This window comes from Cricetulus griseus, assembly GCF_003668045.3.
Source record: "Cricetulus griseus strain 17A/GY chromosome 1 unlocalized genomic scaffold, alternate assembly CriGri-PICRH-1.0 chr1_1, whole genome shotgun sequence".
NCBI lineage: Eukaryota > Metazoa > Chordata > Mammalia > Rodentia > Cricetidae > Cricetulus > Cricetulus griseus.
In genome coordinates, this window is record NW_023276807.1 from 209,752,290 (window position 1) to 209,764,868 (window position 12,579).

Sequence of the window (12,579 nt, forward strand, 5' to 3'; positions counted from 1 at the left end):
GCGATGGGCATCTCTCTGGACAACTGGCACAAGCGCCGCAAGACCGGGGGTAAGAGAAAGCCCTACCACGAGAAGCGGAAGTGTGAGCTGGGACGGCCTGCTGCCAACACTAAGATTGGCCCTCGTCGTATACACGCAGTCCGAGTTCGAGGAGGCAATAAGAAGTACCGTGCCCTAAGACTGGACGCAGGAAATTTTTCCTGGGGCTCTGAGTGCTGTACTTGCAAAACAAGGATCATTAACGTTGTCTACAATTCATCCAATGACGAGCTGGTCCGCACCAAGGCCCTGGTGAAGAACTGCATTGTGCTCATCGACAGCACACCGTACCGGCCTGGTGCGAGTCCCACTATGCACTGCCCCTGGGCCTCGAGAAGGGGGCCAAGCTGACTCCCGAGGAGGAAGAAATATTAAACAAAAAACGGTCAAAAAATTCAAAAGAAATATGATGAGAGGAAAAAGACCGCCAAAATCAGCAGTCTTCTGGAGGAGCAGTTCCAGTAGGGTGGGCTTCTTGCCGGTATAGCCTCAAGACCAGGCCAGTGTGGCAGAGCAGAGGGCTATGTGCTAGAAGGCAAGGACCTGGGGATCTACCTGATCAGAAAGGCAAATAAACCATCATTCACAGCTCACATAATAAAGGTGTTTATTGTTTATTAAAGAGACAGCAAAGGGAAAAAGGGGGCTGAAGAGATGCCTCAGTGGAAGAACACTGGCTGTTCTTCCAGAGGACCTGGGTTCAATTTCCAGCACCCATATGGCAACTCACAGCTGTCTATAAGTCCAGTTTCAGGGGATCAGACAGACTTCTGGCCTCTGCCAGCATCAGGTATGTACATGATACACAAACACATATGCAGGCAAAACAGGCATAAACGTAAGAAAATAAGAATAGTTTTTTTGTTTTGTTTTGAGACAGGTGTGTGTGTGTGTGTGTGTGTGTGTGTGTGTGTGTGTGTGTGTGTGTGGCTTGGCTGTCCTGGAACTCACTGTAGACCAGGCTGGTCTTGAACTCACAGAGATCCACCTGCCTCTGTCTCCCAAGAGCTGGAATTAAAGGTGTACACCACCACCAACCAGCTAGCTTTAATTTTTCTATGGATAAAACTTTCTCCAATTAGTTTGGGACAGAAATGGCTTCATGCAGAGCCAACATTTGCATCTGGCTGCTTCATTGTAACTGCCCCACTGCCAGCCACAGTGACAAAATAGTTTCCAATCTTCCTGAGCACCTGCAGCTCCTCTGGAGAGTGTAGACAGGTCCAGATTTAATCCACTTTCTCTCTCCTGGATGGAGCCTCTAGGACTCCAGGGCCGTCTGGCACATTTACCTTCCATTATTTGGAGAGCACTGAAGTTCAGGTCTATCTTTGGAACAACTGAGTTTTTCTGCCTTACCTACTGTCCTGATCACTGTCCTATTGCTGTGAAGCCACCACAACCACAGTAACTCTTATAAAAGAAAGCATTTAATTGGGGGTTGGTCCACTAACATCATGGTGGCAAGCATGGTGCTAGAGCAGTAGCTGAGAGACATGTCCTGATCCACAAGCAGAGAAAGAACCTGGACCTGGCATGGGCTTTAAAGCTTCAAGCCAACCCCCTGTGACAACTTCCTCCAAGGCCACACCTCCTAATCCTTCTAATCCTATCAGAGTTCACTCCCTGGTGACTAAACACTCAAATATATTGGCCCATGGGGGCCATTCTTACTCAAACACACTTCAGTGTTCTTTTTTCATCATTGCCCAAGGAAAATGACTAAAATCCTAAGACATAATATTACTACTTTATTCAGAAAATATTACACAGGGCTGATGCAAGCAGATATGCATGAAATATTATAAATCTGATAGCTACATTTTCCAGACAAGAACCAGTCATTGTAAACAAGGAAACCAGGAGGCTGTCATCATCACTGCAGTGTTTTAAACACATGTACCCATATCCCTTACAGTGGAGGTAGTCTGTTGAGCAGGGAGAGAAGGTAGCCATATAGAATCCATGCTTCCTGGCTCTGCCCACACTCAACTTAGTGGCTAGGCCTTGCTAAACTCCTGGAGAGCCCAACGCTTGTTCTCAGCTGCCAGTTTGAGCTGGGTGTATTCCTTCACTAGGTTCTCAAAGTCTTCTCCAAGGACCTCATAGTTTTTCAGGACCAGTCTTGACTTCTCCATGTCCTGCTCTTGTAGGCGAATGGCTCCCTCCAAACGGTCCCTAAGAGCCCCAACATAGAAAGTTCAACAGAAGACATGATGTAAGTCCTCAGAAAACAGACAAGTATAGAAACATGTCAACAGGAACGCCATGAACAGCTGTGTCCAGCTCTTGGGGATCTTACCTAATGAGACGGTGTACTTCCACTTTCTCAGCACTGTACGTGTCAGACAAAATCTTCAGCTCCTCCATCCTGACAGAGGGAAGAAAGACATGTTACAGGGAAGATCCCAAACCAAAAAACAGTTTAGAGGCCAGCAAGATGGCTCAGTGGATTAAAGGGCTTGCTGCACTAGCCTAACAATCTGAGTTCAATCCCTGGAACCCACGGAAAGGTGAAAGATGAAAACTGGATCCACAAAGTTGTCCTCTGACCTGCACATGCACTGTGGTGCATGTATGTACACATTCACCCTTCACGCATCACACACACACACACACACACACACACACACACACACCCTTCTCACACACTCACACACACATCCACACACACATCCACACACACATCCACCCATCACACACACACACACACACACACACCCTTCTTACACACTCTCACACATACACACACACTCTTAAAGTACAGCTAAGAGGGGGCTGGAGAGATGTCTCAGAGGTTAAGAGCACTGGCTGCTTTTCCAGAGGTCCCGAGTTCAATTCCCAGCAACCACATGGTGGCTCAAAACCATCTGTAATGAGATCTGGTGCCCTCTTCTGGCAGGCAGCACACATAATAAATAAATCTTAAAAAAAAAAAAAAAAAAAAAAAAGGTACAGTTAAGACACATTCAGGAGTCTCATACACCTTTTTTTTAAAGTACAGTTAAGAATGGCCAAGAAAAGCCGGGTGGTGGTACACATGCCTTTAGTCCCAGCACTTGGGAGGCAGAGGCAGGCGGATCTCTGTGAGTTTGAATCCAGCCTGGTCTACAAGAGCTAGTTCCAGGACAGCCTCCCAAGTTACACAGGGAAACCCTGTCTCGGAAAAAAAAAAAAAAAAAAAAGAATGGCCAAGAAGATGGGAGGTGGAAAGATGGCTCAGTGTCAGTGATTAAAAGCATTTGCTCTCTTCTAGAAGATCTAGATTCAATTCCCAGCACCTACATAGCAACTCACAACTGCCTGTAACTCCATTTCCAGGGAATCCAACAACCTCTGTGGCCACCAGAGGTCCATTCATACAATCCTAGCAATCATACACATAAAAGAAAGAAACAGAATTTTTAAGAAAGAACAGCTAACTCTGTTGTGGTGGTACACACCTTTAACCCAGCATTCAATAGGCAGAAGCAGGTGGATATTCTGGGTTCAAAGTCAGCCTGGCCCTACTTAGTGAGTTCCAGGACAGCCAGTTAGCCAGGATTACACAGTGAGACTCTATCTCAAAACAAACACAAACAACAACAACACAAAAACAAACCACAGTAGAAAACCACAGTCAAGATACAGAGATGAGACAGACACTATGAGCCCCCAAGCAACTGGCCTCACAGCACAGCACCTATTTCAGAAGGCTCTAAAATAAACACTTGAGTGTTGAAAGCTTTTGAGTAATTACACTGCCATGTGACACCTGGGACCCACTGGTGCTGGCTGCGGAGGAGCAGTGGCAGGTGAGACAGAGCCCTCAGACCCAGCCGGCCCACAGCTCACCTCATCTTGAGGATCATAGCACTGCACTTGATTTCCAGGTACTGGGCATTGATGCGGTCCAGCTCAGACTGAGTCTTCAGCCGGTGTTCCTGAAGAAGTCTTTGCAGCAAGGTGAGGCAGCGGAGGAGCACCTGAACCCGGGGAGGAAGGACAAGCGAGCCTTGAGAAAGCCTTGGCTTACCTGAAGGGGTCCTGGGGTCAAATAAAGAGGGAAGGCACTGCCCACCGGACCTGGAAGTAGGTGGCTCTCCTCTTCTCCAGCAGCACCAGCTGCTCCTTGTGCTGGCCCTTGGCCTCCAGACACTGCTGCTTCTCTCGCACCAAGACCTCCGATAGTCTCCACACCTTTGCAGCTTTCAGCGTTTCCCCGTCAGTGTCTGGGCAGAGACAGGAGGACAGGAAACCCCAATGGATACCACCCTACAACGGCCTTTTTCAGGCAGTCGGTGGTGGCCCATGCCTTTAATCCCAGCACTCAGGAGACAGAGGCAGGTGGATCTCTGTGAGTTCCGAGGCCAGCCTGGTCCAGAGCTGAGTTCCAGGACAGCCAGGGCTGTTACAGAGAGAACCCCTGTCTCGAAAACCAAAAACAACAAAAAAGATCTGTCTCAAACCCACATCAAACTGTAAAGCAGACTAGACAAGGAGCCAGAAGGCCACATGGGAGGATAGGTGGCTCTCACCTGAACTGGGGTCATGGTAGCACAGCAGAGTGAAGCACTTCCTCTTGAGCTGCTCCTCCACCTCCAGCTGGAGCCGAGCTCTCATCCACACAAAGTCCTAGAGAGCACATAGACCCTTGACACCAGGAAGACCTCTCCAATGACAACCACTTGAGGGCACAGACAGCCTCACAAATAACCAAAGAGCACCTGGAATGGCAGCATTTGGAGGACCAAGGCCAGAGACCACATGAGACCCAGTCTCAAAACATAAATCCTAACACTAAGCAAGCAAATTGTGCTATATCCACACAATGGACTCCTATCTGTCTGTTCTTTAACACTGGGGATGGAACACAGGACCCTGGGTATGCTAGGCATGGGCTCCACCACTGAGCTATCTCCCCATCCCTGGGAGTGGTTCAAGCTGATACAACAAAGCTATCACACTTCCAGTGCCGAGACAATGTTCGGAGTGCTACTAGGGGTATCATTTTATTTATTTGTTTTTTATTATGTCTCCTTTTTGTTGTTGGGTTTGTTTGGTTTTGGTTCTCTGAGAACGGGGTCTATCTACAGAGCCCTGGCTGTCCTGGCACTCCGTAGAGCAGGCTGGCCTCAAATTCAGAGATCTGCCTGTCTCTGCTTTCCAAGGGCTGGGACTAACGGCTTGCACCACCACACCTGGCTTTGTTGTTTGTTTTCTGGGATAGACAGACTTGTTACATAGACCCAGGGCGGTTTTGAATTCACAACCCTCTGCTCCAGCCCAAACACTGGGATTATAAGCCTCTACTCATTTTGTTTCTGAGACAGGGTGGCACGCACCATGTTTCATGTCTCCGGCTGGCCTGGAACTAACTATACAGAGCAGGTTGGACTTGAACTCATAGAGATCTATCTGCATCTGCCTCCCAAGTGTTAGGATTTCTATTTATAGATTTATTTATTTACATGTTTACGTCTGTGTGTGGGAATGTACACATGTGAGTGTAAGTGCCCACAGGGTCCAGAAGTGGCTGTCAGAACCCCTGGAGCTTGAGTGACAACCTCCCTAGCCTCAGCCTCTACTCTTGAATTACATCTGTTGATTTGAGTCCTTTTGTTTTAAAGACAGTCTCATGTGGCCCAAGCAGGCCTTAACTCACTAAGTAGCCAAGGATGATGAACTTCTGGTCATGAGTTTGAGGCCAGTGTGGCCTACAGAGTGACATCCTACAGGCCAGACAGGGTAGAGTATGCCTTTATTTACAGTATTCAATCAGAAGGCAGCAGCAGGTGAAGCCCTGTGGGTTCTAGGCCAGCATGATCTCCATAGAGAGTTCACCCACAACTACAAAGTTAAGCCTTGTCTTCCACAAATGTTTTAAAAAGGGGGAAGAGATGTCTCAGAGGTTGAGAGCTCTGGCTGCTCTCCAGGTTTGTTTCCCAGCTTACAACAGCTATAACACCAGTTCCAGGGTGTTGCAGAATATCTGGACACTATGAACCCTGAGGTTGCGTTATTTAAATAAAATCAACCATAGGTTAAAGGCAGAGCAAGCAATCAGTTGACTGAAAAAACCATAGAGAGGGAGGGGAAGTCGGGAGGTTGGCGAGACACACAGGAAGTAGAGGGGAGGGGCATCTGGGTGAGTGAGTTTTTGTTTTAGAAGGTGCAGCCATTGAGATGACTGCAGAGGAGGAAGGTCAGCCAGCTGCCTCTCTGTGCTAGCAGGTTTTCACCCCAGCACCTGACAGAAGCTTAGTTAAAAACATGGAAGCGGCTGAGGCAGCAGCAGAGGCAGCGGTGGGATTCCAAGGCTCTCCTGGTCCTCAGCCTCAGAATTGAGGTAGCGGCAGGCTCGGGTCAGCCAATGTGCCCTAGAGAAAGCAACACCCTTTTCTAGCCTCCTCAGGCATGTGGTACACAGACATACATGTAGGCAAAACACGCACATATTTCAAACTCGAGAGAATGAGCAAGGAGTATGTCATCACCAACCTGAATTGTTTATAACACTGCATTTCACTCTTCAGTCTCTGTTGAGTGACACAGCAAGATGACAATGGGGACTTTGTATTGAGAAGTATCTCAGTAAGATGCACACTGTGTAGCCACAGTGGCTCTGCGGCCCGCCACCTTCAGAAAACAGCCTGGTGCAAACTGGGCTGCCCTGCCAAGCAGCAAACGAGTGACTGGAGCACCAAGACTGAGAAACACGACCAGGGTTGGGCGAATGGGGCATCTAAAATTGTCTGTCACAGACTCTGGGAACACCAGCTAAACCCACGAGGGCAGTGATGGAGCACCTGTGCATCCAATCATAACACAAATGTTCTAGTTTCAAACAAAAACAAAATGCATTTCGAGACATAGTATTTCAGGTCTTTCATTCTTGTGTGTAATGTTTTTCTTGAGTCTGACCACATGATGTGTGTAATTTTTAAAAAACAGTAAAGCTGGGTAATGGTGGCGCATGCCTGTAATCCCAGAATTTGGGAGGCAGAGTGGATCTCTGAGTTCAAAGCCAGCCTGGTCTACAGAGTGAGTTCTAAGACAGCCAAGGCTACACAGAGAAACCCTGTCTCAAAAAAAGAAACGAAAGGAAAACAGTAAAAGTTAAAAAGAAAATTTTAGGGGCTGGAGAGATGGCCCAGCAATTAAGAGCACTAGCTGCTCTTCCAGAGGATACAGGTTCAAGTCCCAGCACCCACATGGTGACTCAACCTTCTAACTCCAGTTCCAGGGGACCTGATGCCCTCTCTGGACCCCATGTGCACTCCATATACATGGTGCATACACAATTAGGCAAAACATAAAACAATAATAGTAAAATGAAAAAAAAAGAAAAAAAATTTTAGCTGGGGATGTAGCTCAGTGTTTGCATAGCACACAAGAGGCCTTGGGTCTGATGCCCAGTACCTCATAAATCAAGCATGGTGTGCACGCCTGTAGGCCCAGCACTTGGGAGGTGTAACCAGGAGGCTCCAAAGTTCAAGGCCAACCTGAGATAAATACATGAGATCCTGTAGAAAGATGGAGAGACAGACAGACAACTGCAATACAAGAACTCGATCCTGTATATGCTTCCAACCTGTGAAGGTGGCATCAGCTCCAGAAGGTCGGCCTTCTTAAGTCCTAGCAGTGAGGGCATCTCCATCTCCTGGCCAGGACTTGAAAGTTGTGTCAGTTCAGTTACAAGTAGCCGCTGTTCAAGGGTCTCATGAAACTGAGAATAAAAAGCACACACACACACACAAGAGGACTATAAAACTTTTGACTCAGGTGGGCAGTGGTGGCTCATACTCTTAATTCTAACACTCAAGCCGGGCAGTGGTGGTGCATGCCTTTAGTCCTAGCACTCCGGAGGCAGAGGCAGGTGGATCCCTGTGAGTTTGAGACCAGCCTGGTCTACAAGAGCTAGTTCCAGAACAGCCTCCAAAGCAATACAGAGAAACCCTGTCTCAAAAAACAAAAACAAAAAATCCTAACACTCAGGATCCAGGCCTATCTATACGAGTTTGAGGCTAGCCTGGTCTACAGAGTGAGTTCTACTACAGTCAGGGATACACAGAGAAACCCTGTCTCAAAAAAAAAAAAAAAAAACAAACAAAAGAAAACAACTTTTGACTTGGCCTTTAATCTCAGTACTCAGGAGACAAAGGCAGGCAGATCTCTCTGAGTTTGAGGCTAGCCTGGTCTACATGGCCAGTTCCAGGCCAGCCAGGGCTACACAGGGAGGGTTACACCCTGTCTCAATAGAACGAAACAAAAAGAACTTCATCCCCACCTCTTTTACCTCTTCTCACACATTGTCAAAGCTCTCAAGCAAGTCACCACTTGAGGGAACTGATTACTGGTTTCCCTCCCTCTCCCTCTCCCTGTGTCTGCCATCTGTTCTCCCTCCCTGCAGGGTCTCACTGTGTTGCCCAGGCTAACCTCACATTCCCACACTGCAGCTCCTTCCATAGCCCTGGGTAACAGTCACGTGCGGCCACAGCTGGCTACCCTGATAGTTCTTATCAATGTAACCAACACTATGCCATTTCTTTGGCTGTACCTTTTTGTCTTCCGATGTTAGATTTGTGTCTTGTGCCTTCACATAGTAGTCCACAAGCAGCTCTTGGATGACTCTCTGTAAGATTTCGTACCTCAGCCATGCTGTCTTATGCAGCCGAACTTCATTCCATGCCTCAAAACAAAACAAAACCCCTGTCTGAGACTCTTCTCTCTCAAGGACTTTACCTTCCTCCTGCCACCCCTTCTCCCAGGGCCTTACCTGAGCCTGCTCTTTTGCCAGGGTGAGGCTTAAGCCACTTTCATCCAGATGCTGTGAGAGACTAAGCAACAGCTTGCTGAAATGCGGGTTCTGGATCAGGTCCTCTTCAGTCAGGGCACAAGGAGGAAACTGCTTGTCACACACTTAAAAAATGACAACAAACACATGGACTCCTTGCTTTATATAATTGGGCATAACATCACTCACTTCTGAAACAAACAAAAAGAGACAACCCTGGTTTTGAGTAGGAAAAATCTCTAAATATAATGCAATTTAAATGGAAAAATAAAGCCAGGGGCAATGGCATACACCTGTAGCCCCTACTCAGGAAACTAAGGTAGGAGGGCCCTTTAAACCCAAGAGTCTAGAATCAGCCTGAGAACACAGTGAGATAGTGTCAAAACAGATAGTTGCTGTCTAGATGGCTCAACTGGACCGGTACTTGTCACCAAGCCTGCTGACCTGAGTCCACTCCCCAGAAACCACATGGAGGAATGAGAGCATGAACCTCTTCTTTTTCTTAAGAATTGTAATGGTGACGTTTAGTTTTCTTTTCTTTCTTTCTTTTTTTTAGATTTATTTATTTATTATGTATACAGTGTTCTGCCTACATGCCAGAAGAGGGCACCAGATCTCATTATAGATGGTTGTGAGCCACCATGTGGTTGCTGGGAATTGAACTCAGGACCTCTGGAAGAGCAGCTGAGTCATCTCTCCAGCATGAACTTCTGAAAAGTGTCGCTGATCGCCACACTTCGGTGCTCACACAAATAAATAAATAAATAAATACAAACAGCAAATATGTGGATAGTGGTAGCCCACACTTGGAATCTCAGCATCAGAGAGATCCAGGCAGGAGAAGAATCAGGAGGCCAGCTTGGACTGTGTGATTTCCAGAGGTGCCTGTTACACTGTGAGAACCTGCCTCAAAATACAAATTACAAATAAACCGGAAAAGATACTCAAATTAGCAAGTATCTATCTACTTTATAGATGAATGTCTAACAAAGTAGGGTGTGTGTTGCCAGGGGTTTGAACATGTTAAGCAAGGGTTCTCCCATCAGCTAGAGCCACATTCCGAAGATAAGGAAGGCCTTGGTAAATGGAATGCAAGGAGTAGAAGGTAGAGCAAGTGCTTGCTGCGGACTTGGTTTGCCTCCCAGTGCCAAAGGAGGGAGGGAAGGAGGCAGGGAGAGAGGCAGGGAAGGGGAGGAGACACCCCCTTTTGGTATGAATCACCAGTAACTAAAATACTTCATTCAATCAAAGTTACTAGAATTTCTTTTTTTTTTTTTTTTTTTTTTTTTTTTTTTTAATTTTCTATGTAAGCCCCAGGCTGGCTCTGAATTTGTGATCCTCCTGCCTCATCCACCTAAATGCTGGGATTACAGGCATGCAACACCAAGCCTGGCCAGAATCATTAGAGTTCTTGAGGAAGAGAGGGAAACAGGCATGGCAAATTCCAACTGTGGATGAGCCTTCACTTGTGAGCAAAGGTAGAAGAAACTAACTGACCATTTAAAACTCTGTCCTTATAAGCGGAGCTGAGTAACCCATGTGGGCACAAGTCAGCACAGGCATGGGAGAACCCCCACAGGTCAGTGTCCTCCAGTTACCCCATCTGCTCAAGGCCCCTTCTTTTCCATCTCTCTCCCAGGGGCTTCCTCAAGAGGTCTTGTACCGTTACCTACCAAACACGAAGATGTTTACTCTTTGGATTATTATAGTCAAAATCATCTCAGAGAATGAGAAATCTTTTATTTTCATTTTTGGGTATGAACTTGGGTGTGGCAGTGCACACTTAATCTCTGAACTGTGAGGTAGGGGCAGGAGAATCAGAAATTCAAGGCCAGCCTGGGCTACAAGAGAAACATGAAAACACAGGTAGGAAAGAAGCCGTTAAAGGGCAGGCCAGCCACCTTTATCTTGGCAACAGATTGCCAATACAGCATGGCAGGCAGCATCTTTGCACAAGTGGACACTGAATCCGCATGAACAGTTGGCCCAACCTGCTTTTCAAGCAGAGTCCTCCAGGAACTCCGGATTCCTCTTTCCCACTAACGGAGGTGAGCCCTTTTCATCCCAGGAGGGATCCCAGACAGACCCCTGGAAAAGCCACCAGGCCTTCCGCAGACATCGACCCTTACCTTGCTGTAGTATCTCTACCCCTTCTCCAGGTGCGCAGAAATCTCCAGATGCCATCTGGTTTTCTTGGTAATATCTGTATGGAGCCAATGGAAGAAAACTGCAAGATGAACAAACCCCTGGCACAGGTGACGCCATCTCAGGCGGTCTCAAAAGCCCAGGCTGGTCTCAAACTCTGTGCCACTGACACAAGCCTTGACCTTCTGATTCTCTTCAAATACCTCCGCCTCCCATCATGCTCAAATAGACAAGTGTTATGTCAGACATCAGGGGTCCCGAACTCTTTAGCATTTTATGGGCAAACTACAAGTGCCAGAATACCTTACATTCCAACATGTCTCCCAAGCTGTCCAAAAGATGGCTCTTTTTTCTAAAGAGAACCACCCGGCCCCACCCCAACCCAGTCCACTAAGGCCTAAGGAAGGCTGCCCCCTACTACTACCATGGCCGGGGGTTTACAAACTGTGGCACTCATGTTCCTAGTATAGTGGGGGATGGGGGGTCCAAGTGTGCCTTTCCCCCAGTGACAGTTCAGCTATGGAGCATCTCACTGGTTTTCTAGTCCTGTCCTCTCTCACGAAGAGTTGTTCGTCTGGGGGCAGGAGTGACAGACAATTGAACAACAGCTTTTCCCATAACAACGCTAGTAAAGTGCACCTGGAGGAAAGGACACCACAGTGTACTGCAGACTGCAGAGGTAGGTAAGGGGAGACAGCAGCTCTGGGTGTTTTGAAAGGAACATCATCAACAGGGCAGTGAGAAACTGAACAGGAACACAAACATTGCCTGCCCATTCTTTCCCGGTTTTTACTCCTCCCTTTCCTTCAAAAGGTGGCTGAGCTGACCCTGAAGCTTATTAGGGCTTAACGCTTCAGGTCCACAGAATATTGGTTTATTCGATCCTTTTATGAGTCACATGAAAGCAACTAGCCGTTTGTTTTGTAACGTGGACGCAGCTGAGGAGGTGCGACGCTAGGCCTTAATTTGTGGCTCTGCCACCCCATGTTTCTGTGTGAGTCTAAGGGAAAAGCTTTTCTGGTGCCAACTCTCTTCCACCTGCAAAACCGCGATAACGATTCTCACCTTGGATGAAACATTAAGAATTAATAACAATCGACTTGTCAACAAAAGCTATTTAGTTAAGTTCAGCTTTACCAATTCAGTTTATTGTTGAGTTACGCCTGCAAACGAAGTTTTGCGGGGCAGTTTGGCACACAGCCATGAGGGTTTCTACCGGCCAGGGGTCCTCAGCGGAGCCATCCGCCTTCAGTGGCCTCAGGACATGACCTCAGGCTGCACCCCACCCGGCGGCGGCAGCCGGGGTGCCCCACGCGGGGGTGCCCAGCCCTCCAGGCGTCCCCGCACGCTGCACTGGACGCAGATTGATTTTCCAGGTGTTTTCATAGGAGGTGACCCTTACAAGGCCCGAGATAATCAAGATGCAGAGCGCGCTCTCCGGCGCCGACCTACCGTCTGGGCCGCCAAGGAGTCCTAAGGGCGAGCGCGGCCTCCGCGCGAGCTCGCGGACGTCGAGAGCAAACCTGCACAGCTCGCCGCCGGAGCGCGGAGGCCGGGGACTGCCGGGGATGGACGCTCCCGCCAGCTTAGGCAGCACCGGTCTCAAATCGGCCGGGCCG

At 48.0% G+C, this 12,579-nt stretch overlaps 1 protein-coding gene and 1 pseudogene across 1 annotated transcript; one reads left to right on the forward strand and one right to left on the reverse strand.

Annotated features, from left to right (window-relative positions):
* LOC103159541 lies at nt 1-514 on the forward strand (annotated as a pseudogene).
* Nucleotides 515-629: 115 nt separating this feature from the next.
* On the reverse strand, nt 630-12,579 carry Haus4 (HAUS augmin like complex subunit 4). The gene is made up of 10 exons (XM_027390642.2): nt 12,413-12,579; nt 10,945-11,018; nt 8,798-8,940; nt 8,579-8,710; nt 7,613-7,747; nt 4,557-4,653; nt 4,105-4,250; nt 3,874-4,004; nt 2,342-2,410; nt 630-2,217 (listed from the first exon to the last, which is right to left on the reverse strand). The coding sequence occupies exons 2-10, from the start codon at nt 10,997-10,999 to the stop codon at nt 2,040-2,042; spliced, it is 1,086 nt and encodes a 361-aa protein (XP_027246443.1). The 5' UTR covers nt 11,000-11,018; nt 12,413-12,579; the 3' UTR covers nt 630-2,039.